Source organism: Lagopus muta, chromosome 21, assembly GCF_023343835.1.
Source record: "Lagopus muta isolate bLagMut1 chromosome 21, bLagMut1 primary, whole genome shotgun sequence".
Taxonomy (NCBI): domain Eukaryota; kingdom Metazoa; phylum Chordata; class Aves; order Galliformes; family Phasianidae; genus Lagopus; species Lagopus muta.
This window is the reverse complement of record NC_064453.1, coordinates 6,162,276-6,187,553: the sequence shown is the minus strand read 5'-3', so window position 1 is coordinate 6,187,553 and position 25,278 is coordinate 6,162,276. Positions and strand designations below refer to the sequence as shown.

At 48.7% G+C, this 25,278-nt stretch overlaps 1 protein-coding gene across 7 annotated transcripts in view; it reads left to right on the top strand.

Moving 5' to 3' along the window:
• The window catches only part of ZBTB40 (zinc finger and BTB domain containing 40), a 33,926-nt gene extending 14,430 nt beyond the window's left edge, over positions 1-19,496 (top strand). For 6 of the 7 annotated variants that reach the window (XM_048967580.1, XM_048967576.1, XM_048967575.1 and 3 more), the window contains 13 exons: positions 4,245-4,437; positions 7,107-7,243; positions 7,664-7,862; positions 8,951-9,084; positions 9,500-9,668; positions 14,178-14,588; positions 15,073-15,279; positions 16,226-16,390; positions 16,776-16,990; positions 17,581-17,743; positions 18,059-18,145; positions 18,387-18,613; positions 19,293-19,496. In XM_048967580.1, coding sequence (XP_048823537.1) covers positions 4,245-4,437; positions 7,107-7,243; positions 7,664-7,862; positions 8,951-9,084; positions 9,500-9,668; positions 14,178-14,588; positions 15,073-15,279; positions 16,226-16,390; positions 16,776-16,990; positions 17,581-17,743; positions 18,059-18,145; positions 18,387-18,613; positions 19,293-19,484 — 2,499 coding nt within the window. In that variant the 3' untranslated portion in view covers positions 19,485-19,496. The remainder of the gene's footprint in view (positions 1-4,244; positions 4,438-7,106; positions 7,244-7,663; positions 7,863-8,950; positions 9,085-9,499; positions 9,669-14,177; positions 14,589-15,072; positions 15,280-16,225; positions 16,391-16,775; positions 16,991-17,580; positions 17,744-18,058; positions 18,146-18,386; positions 18,614-19,292) is intronic. The other variant, XM_048967581.1, reaches the window with a different exon arrangement.
• Positions 19,497-25,278: the final 5,782 nt, after the last annotated feature.

The window sequence follows — 25,278 nt, the reverse complement described above, 5'->3', positions numbered from 1 at the left end:
GGGGCAGCCTGGCCACAGCTTGTAGGAGGGCCAAAGAAAATGCTAGGGATACCCAGAGGTGCCATAATTCTGATCCTTGGTTATAGCATCTGGTAGCATTCAATTGCATGATTGTACATTCTGGCATTCACAGGGCTTCTGCCTTGGTGCAGGGGTGGTGTTATTCAGTATTTCTTCTTGTGCTTTTTGGTTGCTCTCTGCTCCCACACTGTTTGCTGCAGAGCCTCCAAACCCTGCTCTGAATACAAAATCCTTCTCAATGGGTTCTCAAGCACAAACGCTCTTGTTTTAGCTCGGAGGTTGCTGACAAATAACAAACGTATTTGCAGGGGACCTCAGTGAGAATGGGTGCATAGCTGTACACTGGGAGCTGAGGCCCAGGAAAGTAAGGCAGAAATTGCCACATGTAGGCTGACCTGAGGGCCAGGGATCCTTTGGTGCCATTTTTTATTTCTTTAAGATCTCCCTTATTTGTTTGTGCTGTTTTTTTCCCCCTAAACAACTGGAAATGTGCATAATTAATTCAGAAGTTGACTTGATTAAACAGCGGGGCTGTAGCATATCTCAGGTGTGGAACATGGAGTTATCAGCCACCTCTGAAGGTTTCATCTTACTGAATAACATGAGAGCTCTGGGCTGGCAGAGATAGGATCTGGTACTCCAAGGCTTCATGGAGATGAAACTTTTCTTCTTGCAGTCACTCCCTCAGCAGACACACATTTATTCAGCAAACAAACTTGGATAAAATGACGGAGCAGGGTAACCTCTTGTGTGTGATGTCTTAAGTTGCTGCAAAGTTCAGTGTGACCAATCCTCAGTACAGCCCTGAACCTGGAGCAGCATAGGAGCTGGTAAAAACGACCATCCTTTCTTTCTGTACACAAGTAAGAGCTCCTTGCTAGGGTTTATTAATGACAATGCAAACAAAGTTGCTTGCCATTGTGAGAGCAATCCTAACTGCGCGTACTGGGGAATGCAGAAAACTGCCTGCAAACACACTTGGGGGGTGTTTCTGACTGTCCCACTCAGATGTGGTCAAAAAGAGTCTCAAAATCACAACCAGGGCCATCTGTTCTGGGCCTGCTGGAATGCAGCACAGTAACTTGTCTGGGAGCAGCAACAGGTTGTAGTCTGAACTCTTCATAAGGATGCTGTTCTTGTACCCCTCTTGTGTTCTCAGAAAAGATGACTTCAAAATGAGTGCTCAGGGGTCATCTCGGTGTGAATTAAATGGGAGATTCACTAACAGAGGTTTTTGCTATAAAAAGACAGATTTCTAGAAATGAGAGAAACTAATTAATGAGTTCAGCTGCTCATAAGAGCTCAGGAGGAGCTGTTGGATTCGTTTCTTTCATGTTAAAGGTATGAGAACTGTCTGAAGTTTGTTTCCTCAACCAAAGAGGAGAATTTGTACAAGAAGTTGCAGACCTGAGGGAATAAATAACTTTAAGAGTATTAGACCAAGTGGAGAAGCTGCCAGGATGGTTGCAATGGCCTACAGACAAAGGAGTTTGCTTCAGAGGTCTGAAAATGTCTGTAAGAAGGGGGTCTTGCAGCGCGTCAGGATGCTGGACATCACAGCATATGTTGAGTGAAGAGACAAACAATTGTTCAGTCAAGTGAAAAAAAAGAGGATAGCGAGAGATGACCCACAATCTCATTGCTGAACTGAGGGACAAACACAGGAGAGCTCTGGCAAACATACAGGAGTGGAAATTTCCTGCAGCTGAACTGAAACCACAACTCAAAGGGTGCAGGGGCAGCAGGCTGGAGAGCTAACCCACACCTCACATGGCTGTGAGAGCAGTGGCAAGGTTTATGACTGCATTTTTCAAGCTGGGAATAGCCCCTACAATTACACAGAATCACAGAATCACAGAATCACCCGGGTTGGAAGGGACCCCAAGGATCATGTAGTTCCAACCCCCCTGCCTAGCAGGGCCACCAAACATATACATTCAGATCAGGTTGCCCAGGACCCCGTCCAACCTGGCCTTAAACACGTCCAAGGACGGGGCATCCACAACCTCCCTGGGCAGCCCGTTCCAGGGCCTAACCACTCTCCTAGTAAAGAACTTCCCTCTAACATCCAACCTAAATCTTCCCTCCTTCAACTTGGATCCATTTCCCCTCGTCCTGCTGTTGTCAGCCCTTTGGAAGAGTTTACTCCCCTCCTGGGTGTAGGTTCCCTTCAGGTATTGATAGGCTGCAATGAGGTCACCCCGCAGCCTTCTCTTCTCCAGGCTGAACAAGCCCAACTCCCTCAGCCTGTCCTCATAGGGGAGGTGCTCCAGCCCCCTGATCATCTTAGTCACCCTCCTCTGGACCCTTTCCAAAATCTCTATGTCTTTCTTGTACTGAGGGCTCCACACCTGGACACAGTACTCCAGATGGGGCCTCACAAGAGCCAAGTAGAGAGGGACAATCACCTCCCTGTCCCTGCTGGCCACCCCTCTCCTGATGGAGCCCAGGATCCCAGGGTGACCAGGACATACGTGTAGGAAGAGGGAAGCAGTGATCCAAGCAACCAGGTCTGTGGCTGCACAGGAATCTGCACTGGGACAAGCTGGAAGGCTTGTGTAATTGAAGCACTGCATGTAATCAAAGAAATGGAATAAAATGCAGCAAGGGTGTTGGAGTAAATTGTTTCTGCCTGACCTGGAATCTTTATTTGATGAGATAAAAATGGGGTTTTCTGCCTCAGACTAGACTTGAGCAAAGCGTTTGAATTTCACGTGGGGAAATTGTTAAACCAAAGGAAATCTCGATATTAAAAAGAGGAGATAGCTTGTTGGGAGATAACTACAGGTTGTGCTGAAGGCAGGATTGACACGTTGAGGCAAGGTTACCAGCAGGTTTCCTGGTACTCGATTAATCGCTAATGCTGTCAACGCAAAAGCATCAAAACGTGGTGGGAAGACTTGGTGATGAGCACAGCCGTGAGCTTTCCTCTACGTGGAGGAGAATCTGCAGGTGGGAGAAGGATGGCATGGCTGGAGAGCTGAGCCGTGAGAATAGGAAGATGGAAGGGTGCAAGTTCAGAGCAAGAACTGAAACCTTGTCTGAAATACGGCATGCAGCTCTCGTCTTCCTCCAAAAAAGATGAATTTGTATTGGAGTAGAGTCAGTTGTTAACATTGGGGAAGCGGAGAAGCTGTTTTATGAGGGAAGCTGCCTTATTTAGACAAGTGAAATGAAGACTGAGAGGGAATATGATCCTGCTTTTATAAAGAAATTGGAGAGAAGAATAGGGTAAACAGAGAGTTTAGAAGAGCTTTTTAAGCTAAAAGATAATGTTGGCAGATGAACAAGTGGGTATGTGCTGGCCATGAATAAATTGAAGCTGAAAATTAGAGGAATCTTCTGGGGAATGAAACTGCGGACGAGCTTCCCAACCTGAGGAAAGGAGCAACAATATAACTTTGTTAAGGACAGATGCTAATCATTTTATTAACGGGCTGTGGATCTACCAAGTTTCTGCCTGTGTGTGTGCACTTCTGTGATCCCCTCCCATTCCCCAGAAACTGGTTGTTTTTTCCCCATGAAGGCTGTCCATCTTTACTGGTTGTGCTGGGGAGCTGCTGCTACAGCATACTTGAACCACAGTGATTGTGTCTCACAGGTGAGGTGTCTTGTGTGGACTCGTCATAAAAATAATCATTCAATTAATAGGGTGTTTATTTAATGAGTCTCCTTTTTTTTTGTCTCCTGTCTTCAAGTGACAAGCAGAAAAAAAATGAAGGGAAATGAGGGAAAAGAGGTTGCCAATTTAGAAAGTCTTTGCTCAAAATATTTAACGGAGAGTTGTTTTGAACCCTGCCTTTGAGACTTTTTTTTGCATTCCTTTGAAGAAATGTTTTCTGTTTGTCAGACATTTCCAGATGTAGATTTGGTGGAAGAACCCACTGGGGTACTTTTCAAGGTGCCAACTCATGAAATCATCTAGGGTTGGAAAAGACCTTCAAGTCCAAGCATCCAAATGACCTACCAAGCCTCACCATTAAACTGTCTCCTGATGCCACATCCGCACCTCTCTTAATTAATCCCAGGGATGGGATGTCTGTCACTTCCATGGGCAGCCCCTCCCAATGCCTCATCACCTCCACAAAGAAGTCCTGATACCCGATCTGAGCAGTGGGTATGGATTTGTTGCACCGTGATGCTGTCCCTGTTACTTCAGTGTTGTTTAGATCCAAGAATTTGAAGGAAGTGCAAACAGTTTCTTGTCTGTTTCTTTGTTGCAGGTAGTTTTGAATTGCTGTGAGGGCAAATCCCAGAGGGAAGCCGTGGACAATTTGCTCAAGAAGGTGGAAGAGGAGAAAACCCTGAAAGCTGAAAGTTTGGTCAAGCTTCTGAGGGCTGTGAAAGCGTCATTCCCTGGTCTCCATCTTTTGCTAGACAACTTGGAGGTGAAAGCAAACGTCTCTGATGGCAAAGGTATGATGGCTACATTAAATTCACATGTATGGGGGCTTAGTGAAGGGAATTTCTAGGAAGTCTGGATGGTTTTTTGCACCTCACTGTGCTCTTATGATCCTAATTTCACACCAGGGCATAAGATGCCCATTTTATGCAAACAAAACAGATCTGGGACCACTGATTTGAGGGGGCTCAGCTAGAAAACAGCCCAGTGCATTGCAGTGAAAGTTGTGTCAGGGAAGGTTCAAGTCGGATATTAGGAAAAATTAGGAGAAATTGATTCTCAGAAAGAGCGATGAGGTATTGGAATGGGCTGCCCTGGGAGGTGGTGAGATCACCATCCCTGGCAGTGTTCAAGAGCCCTGGAGATGTGGCACTGACGGATGAGCTTAGAGAGCACGATGGGCATGGGTTGGGGTGGGACTGGATGATCTTGGTGGTCTTTTCCAACCTTGATGATTCTTTTATGGTCACTGGTTTGTAATCTTCTGGGTGTCCCACATTCAGTGGCCCCATCAGACATCCTTATCTTGGAGTGCTAGTCCCCCTGTTGCTGGGTGTGGGTTTGTTTGGTTTTTTTTGCTTGCCTGTGGTGCTGCCAGGACTTGAACTCCTCATCTTTCCCCTGGTGGAACAGCTTTCCAAGTATGAGTGGGTTTAGGCTGAGCAATTCAGATAGACTAGCAAATTTCACCAGCTCTGAAGTCACTAAAAAATTAAAAACTAAATTAATATGCAGTGAAATGTAAATTACTGTTTAATAGAAAGCAAAACTGCACTCATAATGCTGATAACTTCCTCTGTAGCAAACATTCCCGACAGGCAATTTGCTTTGTCATTTGTTAAGCACGATTGCTTTCTTGAAACATCAGACTCCCAACATGCTTAATTATCTAGTGGTAATACCCATTCCAAGGAGGAGCATTCCTTAATTACATAGAGTTGAATCTTCTCAAATTGCAGCTTGAACAAACAGAAGCACAAATATTTCTTATCGTGGAAATGAAGAGGGAGGGAGTGAATCTGAGCCGCCGACGGCCGCCTTTGCTGTCCTGTGCTGCAGTGCTAACAGGCTCACATGGAGCTCACAGCAGAGCTGAGTGCATCTGTGGCAACTCAAGTGTAATAAAATCAGAAGCATTTTGATAGGAGAAGGAGAGAAATATGAAAACATAGGGTCACCTGAGTCGGAATGAGCCACCAAAGGCCATCTGGTCCAACCCCCTGCAGGGACACCCACAGCTCCATCGCTGCTCAGAGCCCCTCCAACCTGACCTGAATGCCTCCAGGGATGGGGCACCCACTGCCTCTCCTTTCATTTGTTATCTGTGCCCTGATCCATGTGGGGTGCATGCAAGTCAAAACTTACAGAGCTAAATGAGATTCCCTTAACTTCACCAAGGAGCAACTAAGCTGTCTCCAAAAGGTCTTTGTCCAGGGAGTTTTTCATATAACCTCAAAATCATCCATTGATTATTCCACAGATTGCCACTGCTCCCTTCCCCACCTGGGAGAGCTTTCTCTTCTTACTTTGCAATGTATGTTTTCTGGGTCTCAAGGACTGTACATTTTTTTTCACCAACCTGTAGTTATTGTGAGTAATTGAACTTTCTGTTTGGTGCTGAACCAAAATGATTTAAAAACCTGAGCACGCAAACAAAAAAAAACAAGCACAGATGTCCTGGATGAACTACAGCTTTTTATTTTTGTTTCTCTTACAAAAGTGTAACTATGCATCTTCACCTCCAATTCTGTAACTCCAACAGTGGAAAAAAAAAAACCACCAAAAACCTTTCAGGTTTCATCTGTTTGGCAGTTCCCAGCTTTCAGGTTCATCTGTTTGGCAGTTCCCAGTTTTATTTATCAACTAGTCTGGGGATGAGTACAGTCATACAATCATAATTATTTTGGGTACACAGCATGTTGTCCCAAATCTTTTCATTACCCTGGGTGAAGGCTAGCCCTCTTCCTTGAATTAGTTCATTGTGTTCTGCTACTGTGATGTCTGCTGAGGATTGTGCTGTTACTCTGAAGTTACCTTGTCTCAGATTCATCAGGTCAAGTCTGGAATCAGATGTATGAGGAACAAATTAGGCTAAAGTTGTATTTTTTTTGTGCATAAGTGAGAGAAGAGGGTGTTACTGCTATTTTGCAATCCCAAGTCTGGTTTGTGTTCCCTTAACATTTTCACCAAAGAAACTCAGCCCACTCAGTTCTTGCTTATGTTGGACCATATGGGTGTTTGCAAAATGTTGCTGTGTTTGAGAGTTGCGCACCGCTGAGACAGAGTGTGCTGCAGAGCTCCTTCGTGGTGGAGTGGATGTAAGACTCAATTAAAACCTGCTTTCAATGAAACTGCAATTAAGAGTTAGTGGGAACTTCTTGCTAGCAGGACATCAGAATAGACTGGAAAACATCTTGAGGTGTTGTCTTGATGTACAAAGCCACACATTTACCCCACTCTACTTGGCTGCAAAAAAGGTGAAACCAAGTGTCCTGAGTGGTTGGCAGCCCTGCCTGTGGCAAATGTCTGGGAACTAGATCATCTTTGAGGTCCCTTCTAACCCAAGTCATCCTATGACAAGGGAGATCTGGCATCCTTGGTGTTTTCAAGCCCTCTGTAGCTCTTGAAACCCTTTGGGAAGATGCTGTGGTTGAGCTGTTCTTATTCCTTCGCTTGCATTCAGCCAAATGGAGTTTGGAGGATTATGGAGCCCAACTGCTGAGACGATACCAAGAAAGGTTAGTGGAGCACCTCACAGACACCCAGACACTGCTGCGTGGCATTTCTGCTGCACAGAGCCTAGCTCCTGCTGACAGAGAGGTAAGCAGTCTCCTGTCTGTGTGTTAAAGCTGATACTGGAAGCAAGGTGTCACAAGGACTTGATTTACTGGTTGTCATGGCTTGGTTTTGGGGCAGTCCTCCAGCAGGATTCAATTTAAAGATTCCTCCTTAGCATCAGGTATTGGGAACGAAGCAGTTATGTGCAGGAAGGTGAAGATAGGCGAGGAAGAATGGCTGATCTGGGGACTGAGGAGAGATGAAGCAAGGAAACATCCCATGTGTTTCAGCAAAAGGCTGGGCTTTGAAGTGGTTGTTGCTTGGGTTGTGTTGTGAGCCAGGTCTCAAGCAGGGCAGGAGTAAGGGAAGGCTGGGGCTGGGGCAAACCATGGCCTTGGCTAGGGCCATGCTGGGCAGATGGATGAAGTCACTCGTTAGCACCTCACTGACGATCTTTTGAAGGCAATGGAACAGATTGTGAAGTGCGAGACTGGCTCAGGTGGCTTCATCTCGCTCGTGTCTGCGGCACTGGAGGAGCAGTCTCTGTCTGTTTCTGTGGTCTGGCAGCTGCTGCTGGCTGTGCGAGAGGCCGAGCTGCCGCTGAACGTGCTCATGGAGGAGATCCAGAAAGAGCCGGGCGCAGAGCTGTTCTTCCAGGCAGGTAATGCCCTCAGTCTCCTCTGCACCTTTCCCACTGCTGGCAGAATGTACTTCCTAACTCCTTCCTCTCCGCCGCTGCAAGCTTCACAGACCCTTTCACACTCCTTCCTTTGGTGTCTGGAAATACTTTTCTCCGGTGTGTGTCCAAAGCCTGTGTCTTTTTTGAAACAGTCGATTGGTTATGTGCTGGAAAAACACTTCCCACACAAATGCCACTGCTTTGTTTGTGGCTCTGTGTGTTACAAGGGCTATAAGGTTTTGTTGTGAGCAAACCTTTTGAGAGCTGGCTGCCACTGTGTGCTAAAAAGCAGCTGAAGGCCCGTCAGACTGAAAACATGGGTTAAACTGGAGGTCTGTGTGCAGCCTCTCCCCTGTCCTCCCAAGAGCTCTGGCCTCTGGCTTTGAGTTTCCCTGCCAGCTGTGGGAATCTGTCATTGCATTTCCCTACTTGAAAACATAACCCGTGCTCCCCCCTCCCTGCACAGTTGCTGAAATCTCATGAAAATTAATGGATTTGGGGTGAATGAGAGGGGGGAGGCTGTGCATGTGTCTGTACATGAAGCTGAGATTCACTTGCCCATGGTCAAATGCCTGCGGGATAGCTATCTACATCTGAACTCCGTTGCCTCTGTGCTCAGTGCAGAGAAATCAGCACTTCTGGTGCATGATGCATGTGGCTCCTTTTTATGTGGTATCCTTGGATGAGGCATCACTCTGCAAAATGTCAAAACGGGATATCTCCAACTGGGGAGAGAAGAAATCCTGTGTGTTGGGACAGTCGTGCTTGCCTTTTAAGGCTGTTAGCATCTCACTCAATAACGTGCTTTGGAAAACCTGATCTCCTCACCCAATGTTGTACAAACACTGAGAAGTGAGGTCTGCCAGATTGCTGTGTTTTAGGCTGGATGTCTGTGAGGCAGTGAACGTAACCAGAGTTTGCCTGGAGCTGCTCCCTGTTTCCTGCTCCATAAAGAAAGGACTCCTGCTGTTAACAGATCACCTTTAGCTAAGCAAAGCTACGTTTAGGTTCTCCTTGCATATTGAGTTTTTCATGTTGGGTTTTTACATACTTTTTATTTTCCTCCTCAGTTGCCACCAGTGAAAGCACAGCCATTGAAATCATCCTGCGGCACAGTGAGCTCATCTCAGAGGCCATTAAGCAGAGAGCAAACGTGGAGGGCTTGGCTCCAGGGGAAGCAGGACTCACAGAAGCAGTGAAAGAGGTATGAAGGGGTGATGCAGTGCATACCCCCCTTTGGAGCCAGCACAGTTTGCATTCTACAGAAAGCTATGCATGAAAGACAGATTTACAGATTAGGTAAACTCAGTGCAGTAAGGCATTGAGAAACCTCTCTTTTGATGGAGGCAGTTTTAAGTAAGCTAAAGCTGAATCAGAAAATCTGAGAATTGATTTATTGTAACTTGCTTTAGTCCAGAAATTCTCTGCTCATGCTTATACATCAGTGGAAGGGCAAAGACTTGTTTGGGAAGATAATTTTTTTCCTGGTTTCTCTGAGCAGGTTCCCAACGGCAAGGATGAAACAGGAAAAGGGAAACTGCCCTCATTCCCTGACCATCCCAACCCCTGACAGCCCAGATTTTCTGTCTCGTGATGTTTTCTTCTTTTTACTTCTCTAGCTACTGAGTATTTCTGCTCAAAAGAAAAGCTCAGAGGCCTCCCTGAAAGCAGCTTTAAGTACAGCACAGGAGAAGTCTGTCCCAGCCATCAAGATCTGTCAGCTGCTGTGCAATGTCCATGAGTCTTTCCCAGACTTGCAGCCAGTGATGCAGGAGCTAGGGCATGTGGGTAAGGAATGAACAGACTTCCATCTTTCTGTGGTCGGTTACATATAGCACTGTGAGTTCTGGGGAGTTGGAGTGGTAGCAGACAGCAGAATCCTGGTGCTACGATGTGCTGACTTGCTGTATGTGCAGATACTTCACAGGCTGATTGTGAAAAGCTCACATCCGAGTGCACTTGTCTCATGAAAGGCTGACAGTGATGGTGCACTTTGTAGTCCCAGACTATTCCCTGAGCTAATTGTCTCACCGTGCCTTCATTTGGTTTTGCTATATGTACATTTTCCAGAGCAAATGATCCCACAGGAGAGTCCCACAGCAGTAGGTGTTACGTACTGTAGCAGTTTGACAAAGGTACGAGTGGAGCATATGCAGATAGCAATTTCCTGAACTTCAGAAACAAATGCATATCAATAATGGTGCATGAGACCCTGCCCTGAGCTATGGAATTATTTCCAGCTGAGCTGAATTGTGTCTCTGCATCCATCATTTGAAGGAAAAATGCTTAACAGGATTCGGTGCTTTAATGAAAAAGATAACAGAGAGCCAGAGAGGCAACTGCAGGTTTGCATTCTATTGAAAAGGATGCAAATGTGGCTTGCTTCTTCTGTCTTCTCACATATGTTTTTATGTCACCACATTTCCCAGTGCATCCAAGTACAGATGTTTTGGGCTGCACAGTCTGATGGGATGTGCACAATGTGTTTTTTATCTGAGCACGGATGCTGATTCAGCTCAGTCCATCTCCATTTACTTGTGGTGCCAGAGCTGCTTAGCACAGACACAGCGTGGAAATACTCACAGATTGCTGGCTAGTTAGAATAAGCAGCCTGTTATTGGTATCTTGCCTTTCTGTAAGGGAAATTGGTTTGAAAATTTGAGTCAGGACCATAGCTGGATGGATGAATGCCAGCCTACTGGCTTTGACATTTGCCATTGTTTCATGTTTGTCAGTGACAGGCAAAGCAAATGTTCCCTGTATGCCAGGAAGGGGCAGAGGGAGAGTGGCCATTCATCAGCCTGCCTCTGTTCCTGAGCAATAGGAAAAAGTTGTTAGGGTGGTAGATGGGAATGGATGCATTTGTAGAAGGAATCAAAGACTAGTTTACTGCTTATAGAGCTCCCTTAGCATAAGGGGTCTCCCAGAGAAATGTCCTATGCTGTACATCTAGTATTCATACCCAGTTCAAATCTAGTTTTCCCCTCTTAAAACTCTGTAAGAGGTGCTGCCAATCCAGCTGGCCTTTTTGGCTGGTCATTGCTCTGTTGAGGATTTTCAGAGGAAAGGTGATTCCTCCTCATCTGCCATTCCTTCTCTGTCCCCTGCTGAAGCTCTGGTCACTTGCTTTACTTGCCTTAGCCCTAGCTGACCGAGGGATGTACCAGGACTGATGCCCTGGTGGCTCTAGAAAAGGTAGGCCAACAGAAAACACACGTGTCTTTGAAGGTACAGTCCACCTTAGCTGCTGGACACCTTGCAGTGCTTATCAGTGAGGGACTTGGGGAGTCAGCTAAATTGCTCTGACAGATGCCTGCTTCTCTGGCACCAGTATCAAAGAGAACAGACTGCTGTTACTGAGCGTCTTGCAGGGCTTCAAGCCAAGGAGAGGCTGAGACATAAGCAGGCAAGAAACGACATCAAAAACAAAAGGACTGGAAAAATGGTATCTGCTTGGCAGAAACGTGTATTTTGTATGAATCGGTCTGAGGAGAATCGCCAGTCACTGGTCTCTTTTTGGCATCCGATGATCTTTGCATTGACATTCCATATCTTAATTTTAAAACTGATCTCCTCAGCTGTGATATCACAGCTTAACAGCCCTGAGTGTTGCAGGTGGCGTTCTGGATCAGTAGCCATGTGGCTCTCAGCATGAAATGTGAATGATAACTGAGGGCCTCATGTTTGAGGAATGTGAGCTTCTGCTTAAAACAGAGAAAACCTTACTTTCTGAAGAACATACGTGCTCAAAGAGGTGCATACAGTTTGCATTTCCACTGGAAAGCTATCTTTTTTTGCATCTTTGCCACAAAAAGGAGGAAGAGAGATCTCTGATACCTGAGCTGAGTAACTTGGAAAGCAACAGGGCTTCCTGTGGAGGAATCTGAATCCATCCTCAGCCTCATCCAACATCATCAAAATAACAAGTTAGTTTCTCTGGTGGAGGTATGATATGAAGTCTATTGGTTTTTCCCACCTCTGTAGCTGGAGCACTCTTAATGCTTCAGTTGATGCTTGCAAAGACAAGATTTGGCTGTTTCCAACTATCACTTCATTATTGAGCTGCTTCCTGTGACTTTTTAGAGTCACTTCTTGGAAGATCTTACTTGTCAAGGTATGCCTAATTTTCAGATTTCAGAAATGTGTCAAGAACTCCAGATAATAAAGTTTTCCTCTGCGTAATCTTGAGCTTAAAAAACACAGTTGAGATTTAATGTGGACCTGAAACAGCTCCCGGAATCCAAGAGTCTGAAGGCAAAACTTCATTCTCTCCTGTAAAAGTTCTGCTCATTTCCCCATGCTTGTCAGCAACCATTGTAATGACCATCAGGTGCTCAGTGACACAGGATAGATGCAAAAAGGTGGGTGGAATTTTCTTCCAGCTTGAAGAGTGGGAGACAGATGGCTGTACATCAAGAATGTTTTGCTTCTGGGTTCTGGTATCTGCCATGAATTGCAGGTAGAGTAGAGCAGCCACCAGAATTATCAACTTAGCAGAAAGCTTATAAAAGAGAAGGAGAACTCATGAGGAGATGCACCGTAATTACCAGCAGGGTTTTTCTTCCAGTACTTTGCCATGAGAGAATGCAAAGCAGAGCGAAGTCCTGGAGTCAGCAGTTCCTGCTTGAGGCATTTCTGCTGTATTGCAGACCTACCATCCAAGCAGTGTGTGTTGTACTGGCAGAGGAATACAGGGTGTTTGTACCTACTCACTGATTACACACGATCTGCTTCAGCTTTCATTCCGAACTGCTCTCTGGTGGTGGTAGCATCACCCTGCAGATATAGAGGGCCACTCCTTGATGTTTTTCACCACGAAGGTGAGCTCTCCCTGCCTTTATAACATAGTCTTCTGCTGTTGTGTAGGCTGAAGGCTTACCTGTACCTCTCCCAGAGCCATATTCCAGCACATCTGGATCCTAATTTAGTTCTTGAGATACTCTGGCCTGTCCATCCCTGAGATCCTGAGCAGCACTATCTCAGGCTTAAGAGCCAGAGCACCATAAGCTAACACTTGGCCCAACAGAGTGTATGGCAAACTTGCTCTCTTTTGTCTCATTCAGATTATGCTCCTGCTGCTGTGGCATTTCCAGGCATATCCATTTCTGTCTTCTTCAGCATGCGTATCTTCATCCACATTCATCCCTTTCTGATGTTCAACATTTCAAGATTCTTGTTTGCTTAAATCAGAAAAACTGTCAGTGTTGGCTATAGGGATGAGGGAAGAGACCTTAGGGGTGAAGAGTGTGTATTGCTGTCTTGACAGAAGAGGACAAACTGCACAACAGTCTTACAGGCTGTTTTATTCCCTTGACATATTCAGGGGCTGATGGGTCACCACTTGACATCTTAACATTTCTGAGTTGGTGTCCGTTGGCATATGTCAACTGGTTTCTGGTTGGTTGGAAATTTGGGCTTATATCACTGTGCAGGGAGAAAACTTTGCTGAGCTCTTCCCATAATGAGGAGGGCAGAAATGAAGTTTTGCAAATATGGGCTGAATTTCCTGTGCATTGGCAAAGTAACTCTGCAGTGGTTTCCATGACCACAGAATTGCATGGTTCTCGTTATAACAAAGGAGCCAAATATATCTGTTTGTATTTTGATTTCTTCCATATGTGTATTCCATGTGGGTCTTTTCTGTAGATTGAGAACCTTGTGCTTTTCGAAATGATGACATTACAGGGACTTGGAAAAGCATTAGACTTTTAAAGAAACGAATGTAATGAGTGACTTAAAATACCCCAGGGCCCTAACCAGAAGACTTGAAAGGACTGTAGCAAGACTGTGTGTTCTCTTTAAAAGAATTTGTGTTTGGAAAGTATTCCTGAGATTTCTTGTCATTTTAGTGGCTAGATATCCACTGTCAATGCCTGACCCAGTGGCACAACGTCATGCCCGAGGCTCAGATCTTCAAACATTTCAGCACGAGCCCAACGTCACGTGTCTGAGCTGGTGGCAGACTCTCAGAAACAACAGTTATTTCTGTTCTTGCCAGGGGATGAATGAGCTCTTTGAAAAATGTGGCTGTTGCTCTGACATCTAATTGAACCCCTGGTACACGTGTGTGGAATTCAAGGATCGCTCCATGCCTTGTACCATGGGTTACCACGACCACGTTTGGGCAGAGCTGTGAACCACTGCTGTGTTGGACAGTGTGGCCACTGAGCATCTCTTGCGTGTGCGTTCTTGCCCCGTAGGGATGACTTGCTGTGTAGGAGTGTTCAGGAGATGGGAGACCAGGGGTTTGGTGCTCAGACCTGGTCACCTCTCAAGCAGGAGCTGCTTTTTACACAGGGCTCTTGACTGAGGGAAGTGGAGAGAAACCTGGAATCAAAAAGTGGAAGGTGAACAGCGAATCCCAAGTGGAAGCTCTGGACAAAGAAGAGGACAAGGCAGGAGGTGCTGCAATCAAGGAACTGAAGGAACCTCAAGGGAAAGCATCTTCCAAGAAGAATTTCATCTGCAAAGCCTGTGAGAAGAGCTTCCACTTCTACTGCCGCCTGAAGGTGCACATGAAACGTTGTCGGGTGGCCAGAGGAAAGCAAATCCAGTGCAAGGAATGCACCGAAGTCAAATCGACAAAGAAAGAGCTGGAGAAGCATCAGCTGGAGGTCCATGGAGAGGTGGGGATGGCCAAGAAGAAGAAGAAGAAGCGTCTTCCTGTGACGTGTGACATCTGTGGCCGAGAATTTGCTCATGCTTCAGGTAGGGTTGGTGATAGCAGGGAGGAAAGGGGTGTTTGTTCTAGGGCCCTGTGCACACACTGGGGAAACCCAAGTGACATAATAAAATGATAATCTGTAATCTTCTCCTCCCTGCAGCTCTGTGAGTGCCACGTGTGGGAAATGCAGCTCAGCTTGTTTCTCCTGCCCCACTGAGCACAAATGCTTTCTGATTAGTTCTTCCCTAATTGGTTTTCCACATGGCTCATCAAGGAAAAGTGGGGCTACCGGCGAATTTAAAAGCCTCCAAAAATAATTGAGCTGTTCCAGTCCTGTGGCTGGCTTAGCAGGGCCAGCAAGAGGTGTGGAAGCTCCCAGCCCTCCCTGGCCAGCTCTCAGTGCCCTGTGTCTGTCGGGATGAGAGTGAAACAGCAGGCGGTGCTCCTGGCAGGGCTGTGGGAGCTGGCACTGGGTTGCTGTACACTAACGTTGTACTGGTCCTCTTCTTGTCCTCCTCTTGTCACCAGGAATGCAGTATCACAAGCTGACTGAGCATTTTGACGAAAAGCCCTTCTCCTGTGAGAAGTGTGGGGCCAAGTTTGCAGCCAACTCCACGCTGAAGAATCACCTGCGGCTTCACACCGGGGACCGGCCCTTCGTGTGCAAGCACTGCCTGATGACCTTCATGCAGGCCTCAGCCCTTGCCTACCACACCAAGAAAAAGCATTCTGAGGGTGAGTCTTCCCCACGGGAGCCCATCCCTAGTTGGGGTGAGAGGCTTGGCTTGCCCCATCCACTCCTTCCTGCCCTGCTTCTTCATCTGCCTCCTTGCTGCTGGCCTCTTTCCTGGTCTGTGCATGTTTTGGGAGAGCGTGGGCTGCAGGCTGCCCTCAGATCTGCTTCATTTTTGTGGTTTCAGCTGCTGACCCTTCTCAATCCCAGCACTTCCTCTGCTCCATTCTATCTTCTCCATGTTAGAAGCTTGCCTCCTGTTAAAGGGATTTTCCTCTTTGTCTGTCTTGTTTTTCTACTGGGTAGCTCTGCTCTGTCCCTTCACATCTAAACTCCTGCAATGTGGCTGCCTCCCTCTGGACCACCTGCCTTCTCCCATCCTTCCCTCTGGCTGAATTTCCTATAATGTTTCACATCAGCTCCTACACTCAGCCCCTTCCACAGGCAGGGCTTAGCCATGCCCATTTCAGCTCACGACTGCAGAGGATGTGTCACTGTGTTTGTAATTAATATGCTCAGGCATTACAATGTTGCATGAGCGCCACGCACTTGGGCAATTAGTTTTGAATGTGAGACACGCCAACGTATAATACCTCCAGACACTGGAGGTCTCTGCTAATTGAATACTCCTTGTGCAGGCATGATTTCCTCTAGGACCTTTTCAACTTAGTGTTGAATCGATCTGACTACCCCAGGAAAGCTTGTGTAGTTTGCAGTCTTGCAGAATCATAGAGTGCCTTGGGTTGGAAAGGGACCTTAAAGCCCATCCCATGGGCTGGTTGCCCCCCAGCAGATCAGGTTCCCCAGTTCCTTGAGCACCTCCTGGAATGGGGCACCTGAACAGCAGTGCCAGGGCCTCGCTGCTCTCTTCAGTGAAAATTTCTCTTCAAAGCTGACCTAAATCCCTGTTCTAATTTAAAGCCATTCCCCTTTATCCTGTTCCTGCAGGGAAGATGTATGCCTGCCAGTACTGCGACGCCGTGTTTGCCCAGTCCATCGAGCTCTCACGCCATGTTCGAACCCACACAGGGGACAAGCCGTACGTCTGCCGGGAGTGTGGGAAGGGCTTTCGCCAGGCCAATGGGCTCTCCATCCACCTCCGGTCCTTTCACAGTGAGTGTGACCAGCTGTCTCCCCAGTTTTGGGCAGCCCAGCCTGCAAGGCAAGGCTTCTGCATGGCTGTAGCCAGTGGACACGTATGCAGGTATTTGGTAGTTTCCAGACTGGCTTGGTGTCTCATGGTTGAGTGCTGTGAATAGGGTTATCTCAAAGGAAACATCAGAGCTGGCTTCCAGCAGGCTACGGGCTGCTGGGAATTCAACATTGGGAAGCTTTAGGTGCATGCAAGGCCAAAACCTAAGTGTTATTTTTAATCTGGGAACTTACAAACGCTTCTTTCCCTTCTCTTTCCCCATTCTATGAATTCTCTTCTGAATTCATCTCTTTTTTTCATTGCATTCTTAATCTCCTCCATCTTTGTGGCATCCCTGGGCACCAGACATTGAAGATCCCTACGACTGCAGGAAGTGCCGGATGAGCTTTGCCACCCTGCAGGAGCACCGCAAGCACATCCACGAAGTCCACTCCCGAGAGTACCACCCCTGCCCTGACTGCTCCAAAGTCTTCAGTGCCCCATCCCTCCTGGAGCGCCACATGGTGACCCACGTTGGAGGAAAGCCCTTCAGCTGTGGCATCTGCAACAAAGCTTACCAGGTGAGCTAGGGCAGCAAGGATTTAGCCTGGCGTACTGGAGGTTGTTGTTGCCTGTTACTGCATGAGGACATCTGCCCTGGCCATGTGCACTGAGTGTCATCATTAGAGGAAAAAATTGCACATGGGAGGCAGAAACTGTAGGGGAAGGGCAAGTCTGTGGAGACAGATTGGCCGTGATTGCAGGAGGACTGTGTACTTGTCTGTCCAGACCTTCAGGAATCTATTTACCTAAATTTCTAGCTGCCAAGAACTTTAGGAATAAAAATACTCCTTTGGCGAATGGCTTGCTACAGTGGGAGTGTGTGTGGGAGCACATTCTTACAAGGCAACAGAAATTCAAAAGGAGACCTGCAGTGAGTAGTGAAATGGGGACGAGGGATTCTGCAGTGTTCAGCTCTTCAGGGGGTAATGGAGAAGAAATGTGGTGTTGGCCGTTGTCCTGTGGGAAGATGTGTGGGTCTGACTGGTGTCTTGTATCTGCTGAGCACAGTCCTGCTCTTACTGTTGCTTTCCATGCACAGCTTCTTGCTGTCTTAATACTCCTGGAGCAGCTTTGGGTTGTAACCACGATTTGGTCCTTATCATTGCAGCAGTTGTCAGGGTTGTGGTATCACAACCGGACCCACCATCCTGACGTCTTTGCAGCTCAGAATCACCGCTCCTCCAAGTTCTCTTCCTTGCAGTGCAGCTCCTGTGACAAAACCTTCTCCAGCACTGCTGCTCACCGAAGGCACGTGAAGGCAGAGCACTCAGGTAACAGCCCATTTCTTAGCCAGCAACAGCATGTGCTGACTGCTGGCAGAGAGGTAGCAGTACCTCTTATAGGACAAGTTTGTGCATTATGTTTACTTGCAAATCACAGAAAATTCTCAGTATCCCATAGCAAGAGCAATTCTCATCTCAGCAACTTGCAGCTCAGCTGCTCTTGGATTCTTCTCCCCCTGCCTTGTCTCCAGAGGTGCTCCCTGTATCTGTATGTGGATGTGTTGCTGAAGTGTTAACAAAGCCCTGCTCCAGAAGCACTGTCTCTTGTAGTGCACACTTTTCTCTTCATGGTCTTGTTTGCAGGTGTGAAGTTCCATGACTGTGAGATGTGCAAGGAGCAGTTTCCCACACTGGCTCTCCTGCAGGTCCACGTGAAGTGCCGGCACTCAGGTGTGTTACCTCTGCTGTTACATTACTTGGGGTTTAGTGGTGTCCTGTAGTACTGGACGGAGAGTTAAGAGAGCTAAGTACAGGTTAAGAGAGATCAACATGAGGAAACAAGGAACTGAACCCATGCAGTAAGTCCCCAGTGGGTTTCAGCCCTGCACATCTCGGTCATTTGCAGCTCCCTGTGTCCTCAGGCTGGCCCTGGCCATTGCACCCCAGGCTCAGAGTGGTGCATCTTCCCCAGGGTCAGAACCATTTCACTGCTTGTACTGCTCAGCCTCCTTCTGCTTCCCAGGGGCCCTGCAGCACCACGTCACCACCGAGCACTTCAAGCAGGCACAGAACACCTTCACCTGTGGGCTCTGCGGGGAGCTCTTCACCTCCCAGGGTGAGCTGGAGGGGCACTGCAGCACTGAGCATCCCAAGGTCATCTTCACAGAGGCCCAAACCACCACAGCCCAGATTGTACAGGTAGAGACTGCTCTGTTTTGCAGCCCTCCCCTTTCAACTCTCTTGTTCTTTCCCAAATCCACTTTGTGGTCACCTCTTTCTGCACTCTTGATTAGAGGCATCCAGGACATAAGCCTCTGAGCCAACGATGCTCTAGGGTTGGAGTGCTCTGTGCTAGTGCAAGGCTGGCTTGCAGGAGGGCTCAAGGAAGATGCTGCAACACTTGCAGTCTGAGTAGGATAGGGCAAAGACCTCAACCCACCTGGATTCCCACCACCATCATTCATTCCTTCCCCTCCTTGCTTTCTTTCTTGCAGACTGCAGTTCCCAGTGACAAATGTAATATTTCAGCCATCAGTGGAGATTAGCTCCTTGCATGAAGGAGCCCAGTATGTGGGATTCCCTGGGCTGCCATTCCTCTAGTGTGTAATCATAGTATCTTTATCGTCTATGACTGCTTATGGAGCTAAATTATAGCAATTTTATGGAGGTAAATATTTAAATGGTTCTTCCATTTTCTCTTTTGCATCACTGATATTTGGAGCTTTGGAGTTTACCATTAGCCTCAAGCCTATTGTAATTGCAGTCCTCTGGTGTGAAGCTGAATGTTACTACAGGAGCTGGGCTGGGAAAGATGTGCATAGCAAAGCGACCACAAGGAAAGCAGTGCAGTGTCTGACTCAGTTCATCTTGCACACAGGTGATTCAGACGTCAGAGCAGGGAGCAGCAGAACACATCATCTCTTTTGATGAGGCCCAGCTCACTGGCTCCCAAGTCTTTGTGACGTTGCCTGAATCCCAAGCAAGCCAAGCTGGTTCGGAGCTGGTGACAGTGTCTGTGGAGGATTTGTTTGATGACAAAGTCACTCTGATTTGTGAAGAAACCAAGTGAGAGTGAGCAGTGGGTGCTCATTCGTGGCACCTGGTGTGCACTGGACTGGTTCTGGAGCCATACCTAGGCATGCTGCTCTGAAAAGGGAGGTTCAGGTTTGGGATGTTTATTTGTATTTTGGGGAAAGCAACCCAGTATATAGGACCCTGACAAAAGAAATGATGTGCAGCAAAGACTGAGAAGGTTTGTAGAGATTCATAAGGCACTAACAAAGCTATTTGTGTCTCAGAGCAGCACGTGGGATGTTGCTTTGCAGAATGCATTCATGTACCTGCTGTAAAGCTTCTTCGGTGCTGGGAGGATGCAACATTCATTGCAGCACACTGGCCCCTTTAAGACTAAAATTTCATCAAGTCTTTTTTTTTTAATCTGCAGTTTCCTAAAATATAATCTGATAATTAATGGTTTGCTGAATCCATTATGAAGTGCAATTAGATAGATGCAGAGTTCCTGCAGCTCGGAGGGGACCGGTAGCATTTATCTTCCTTTCCCTAATGCCAAAAGGTTGAACTCTGCCACTGCAACATTTACATACGGAGTGGCGATCCCTGCCACAGCCCTGCGGTGAGCAGCGCCTGCTTCATCGCGCAGCGCAGAGGATGAACAGATTGAAGTTTTCCAGGAGGTTTCTGTGACAGCGTGATAGTCGGTCGTTCCCGTTCCAGCTCCAAGAGTGAAAGCAAACAGCAAGGAATGCGGTTTGTCCCCAGGGCTTTGCTGTGACAGCGGAAAGGAGGAAGTGTCACTCCCACTGAAATCAGGAATGACCAGGAGATGGTGCTCAAGGTCTTGAGTAGTGCCAGCGGACAGGTGTCTGCTCCGCCGAGAGCCAGCCCTGCTGCACTGTGCTCCATCAGCTCCTGCCACGCTGAAGCTCAGCCCCAGGCCCTGCGAATCGCTGCATAAAGAAGAGCCTGGAGCTGGAGGGGCTAAAACACCCTGATGGGGTGAAGCAGTGAGGCTGGCACCCTGCGCTCTGGTCAGGCTGAAGCGTGAGGTCACCCTGGTGAGCACCGTCCAATGGTTCTTCAACCACACCAATTAATGAGGGAGGTGGGTTTGTTCATCCTCGTGCGTTAATTGGTGGCCCTTAGGGTTAAGCTGGCACCTGCTTTCTGCACCACTGTCCCAACCCAGCGCCCACAGGCAGGCCGGGTGCTGCAGCGTGGCACAGCCCCCAGTGCCATGGCGTGCAAACCCCGTGTTCTGGGATCAGCTGCTTTATTTATTATTTTTAACACCCAGCCCAAGGGGTGGTGGTGGCAGGAGCGCTCAATATCAGTTGCAGAGAGCAGAGTGAGTCTGTGGGAGATGGGCTCCGTAACCTTTTGTAATGAAGGGGTTGGCTGGCTAATGGAGAGGGCTCGGTCACCTCTCCAGCAGCACTTAATGCCTCTAATCCGCCTGCAGTCCGCTGCCTTGTTGCTGAGAGTCCCAGTGCTTCCTCATGCCCTGTGCTAAAGCAGTAATTGCTTCTCTTGCATCTCCAGCCGGCTGTAGCACACGGCTTCCACTTTGCCTCCCCTGCTCCGTTTGTGATTCCTCTGAGCAGGAAATGCATCCTGCCTTCTGATCAGGCTCAGGCACACCTGGTGAACTGAGCTGGCACTGACGAGGCGTGCAGGCATGGTGTACCACCATTGGATCGCTGTTTTCAAAGGGAACGGGGCTGGAGAGCCCCCGTGGGTCACAGTATTTGTCATGAAGCCTGCTCTGGGGTTCTCTGTGCTTCCCAGAGCCTCTTGTAAACAAGGTGGGGAGGGGACAGGTGGGATGGCCTGGTGCGCATCCCCCTTATGAGCATGAGATAGATGCCAATAAATGTGTTATTTCTCTTATTTTTCAGGTAGATGGGAGCTTCACCCCTCAGCTTGTTGTGAGAGATGGAGGCGTCCTCCAAGAGACGGAGCTTGCTCTCCTCCTGGCTGCAGTCAGGTGAGCAGAGCCGTGCCGTGGGATTCCAGCTGCCTGCAGAGATAATCCCTGCCCCTCTAGCAGTGCCCAGCCTGCTGTCAGGCATGGCCATGCCTCTCTCTGACATGCAAATCCTCCTATTTTTTTGCCCACGGAAGCCGTGGCCATATGCCACCACTCCACAGCATCGCTCTCCTTGGCACATTCACCCACTGCACATCGAACCCGACGTCGTTTGCTCTCAGAGCATCCCCTGGTTGCTGCTATTCAGTCTGGTGACACAGGAGCTTCTTGCAGCCTGCTCACAGATCACAGTGGATTTGGCCATACACAGGAGTAGGTCAGGGGATCCTTGCGGTGCACGCAGAGCTTCCATTTATCAACACGACGTTTCCCTTGCAGCAAGATGGGTTTCTGTTAGCAGTGCGATCTCTCTGCGGCTCCTCTCTCCCTGGCTAACCCAGATAATCCTCTGCTATCTGCCACATCTCTGTGGGTCTGTTGAACGCGCGCAGTGCTGCTGTCCTTGCACACAGCTGGGGTAGGTTGTGAGATTCTGCACTCCCCCGAGCATGGGATGCTGTCAGGGTTTTATTGGAAGCCCAAACAAATCTGGAACAATGCTTCTGGTGGGGCCTTGGGTGCCAGATTGGGGCTTTGCGTGGTTGTCATGGCTTGACTTCAGCTCTGGAGGAGAGGGAGAAGGTGTTACCATTGCTGTATCCATTTGGGACCCTCATGTGGTCACTCAGGCTGGGGCACGTTGTGTAATGAGAGCCCAGCTTCTCCCTGAGCATCCTTCAGGAAAATCAATGAGGAATAGGATTAGCCATGCTGGTTCAGTGTGCTCAGGGTCTTCTCTTTGGTCCCAAGCTCCAGAGGTGACCATCCTGCTGCTCACACAAACACTTCTTGCAACAAACAGTCCCTCCTGGTGGCCCCCCAGCCGTAGGTCCTGTCCAGTCTCAAGCTTTCCTCTCCCACAGAAGGAGGCAGTTGAGATTTGTGAGTGTTAGCTTCATTATTCAGCAATTAAAACGTTCCGGCCTCGTTGCGACGCGGGAGTGCATTAATGATTTATAGCAGCATGCTTTGATTCGACGGCACAGGAGTGAACTTTGAGAGCGGTGAATTCTGCTGAAATCCCAAATGCAGATCCCAAAATATGGTCCCTTGTTGGTCTGAGCTCGTCCCAACCCTCCTGTAGCCTTCGTCATCCTGTGCTTCCATGGCTTGGTCAGCCAGCATGGTGGGATGGGTTGGGGTTGGAATGGGTGATCTCAGAGATCTGTTCCAAACTTACTGGCTCTGTGTTTCCATGATGTGGGCAGTTGGGATGGGTTGGCTATATTCCCATTCACCTTATTCTTCCAATTTCCCCCATTTCCTCCCCCAAATCCCCAGTATCCCCAACCCCCCACCCCATTTTCCCTATTCCTTCCCTTTTCCCCTGTGCCCACCCCATGTCTGGGTGGTTTGGATATCCCCAAAGAGGAGACCCCAAGGAGGAGAAGGTGGGAGATGTGGGGGTATGAGGACATAGGTGATTATGGGGGAATGTGGGAAGCAGTTTAGGGTAAAAAGTGGGGGGCGTGGGGTGGTGTTGGAGTGTCATTATTGATTTAACTGAGATTGGAGGTCCTTGTAGCCCAAAGGTGGGGTGCTGATCCAAACCTCACATGACCCATAACCTGAAATGACCCCATAACCCTGTATGACCCCGTGTGACCCATAACCCCACTGATGCCCCCTGAACACCCCATAACTCTGTGACCTCTGACCCCATGTCACCTCTGGCCATGTCATATAACTCTGTCGTTCCGTATGACCCTATAACTGTGACCCATAACCCCATCTGACCCCACGAATCCATGTGACCCCATAACCCCACGTAACCCCATAATTCTGTGACCCTGCATGACCCTCACGTGATCTATAACCCCATGTCTTGACCTCACTGTGGCCATATAACCAGCTCTGTTTGGGGTAAAAGTAATTCCTCCTAGGTATGTGTCTGCCCTATAGTGCCCCATAGCTGCCCTATAGAAGCCATGAAATGGATACCATGGGGTCTGGGCTGTGGGGCAGGGGGCTGTAGGAGCAGTTATGGGGTAGTTGCAGGATATTTCTAGGGCAAGCACAATTTGTTTATGGGGTAGCTGTGGGGCACTGTGTACCATATAATGGCTGCTGTCACCCTATAGGGAGTTGGGGGATGAACTTCTGGGTTATGGGGCAGTTACAGGACACCTGTAGGAGGGTTGCAGGGGTGCTGTGGGGCAGCTATGGAGCAGACCCTCATCTAGGAGGGGCTGATGCTCCCCCAGCTGCAGCTAGTGGTGGAACTGCTGCTGACCATGGGCTACAGACCCATTGGCTGTTATAGGGTAGCTCTGGGGTGGATATGGAGCAGGCCGACACCTAGGATGGGCTGACATTCCCCCTCATGGAGCTGTTGATAGAGCTGCTGCTGACTGTGAGCCATGGGCAGTTATGGGGCCATTGTAAGTGGATTATGGGACAGCTATGGGGCAGGATGTTACCCAGCAAGGGCTGTTTCTGCCATGCATACAGCTGGTGTGGGATTGTACTGATTGTGAGACCCTATAGCCCCCCAACCCCATATTGGCCCCTGATTCTGATTCTGTGGTGCAACTGAGGATCTGTGCCTTCCAGCCCCCCCTCACTGGGGGGACCTGTGGGACCCTCCAGGACTCCATAGAACCTCCTAGGACTCCCATAGCTACCTATAGAGTCTCATAATGCCATGTATTCTGCTCCCCTCTCCCCTTTCCTGTAGACTTCCATAACCCACCCATAAGTCCCCACAGACCCGCCAGGACCCATATAGCTGCCCTATACCTCCACAGGATTCACCCCCAAGACCCTGATAATCCCTCCCAGGACTCCCGTAGACCCCTATACTTCCCCCAGAGCCCCTCATCCCCCCATACTCCTCCCTGACCTCCACGTTGCCTCCCAGACCCTGTACAACTGCACCATGGTGCAGCTGGGGATCTGTGCCTTCCAATTGCACTATGGGAATTGGACCACGTATCTCCCCATAGGATCCCCATATCCCCCCCAGTACCCCATAGCCATTCTGCAGCTGCCACACAGCCCTGCAGCAGACCACCTAGAACCCCCCCAGGTTCCCCATATTTCCCCCCCAAGGCCCCTGTGGCTTCCCTGTAGCCCCTCAAGGACCCCCCTGGAACCCAATAGACCTCCCCCATAGCCATCCTAGCACCTCACAGAGACCCACAGTCCCTGTAGGGCATCCAGCCCCCAGCAGGGGGTTGGAGCTGGATGATCTTTAAGGTCCCTTCCACCCCAAACACACAGCCCCGACACAGCCCATAGCCCATCTGGTGGAAAGAACACAGCCACAGTGGGGAACGGGGAATTTCCCAGGGCTGGGGACAAAAGGGTGGATGAGGACCGCAGACACCCGCATTGTGAATAGGGCTGAGGCACCAGAGGAAAGTGTATCTTTAAAAAGCGGATTATCTGGTTAAACAGAGGGCAGGGGGCTGGGCCAGGAGATAATGGGGTGTCTGTGACAGCTTTATTAGGAAGTGCCTAACGTCGGAGCGATTTCATGGCGGGGCTCAGAGTGACGAGTGGCTCCGGGAGCGCTCCGGTGACGCTGTCAGATGGGCTTAGGGACAACCGGCCCCTCTCTTTGCTGCAGGAGACAAAGGGAACAGCAGGGACCCGCAGCCCGCCGCCTGCCTCGAGTCCCTGCAGAGGGTGGGATCTGCTCTCTTTGCCTTTTCTGCAGTTTTCCTCGCGCCATCCCTTGCATTGCCATCTTCTTTGAGGATGTAATGCGTGCAGGGCATCTATGGGACTGTAGATATGTGGGTTGGAGGGACCT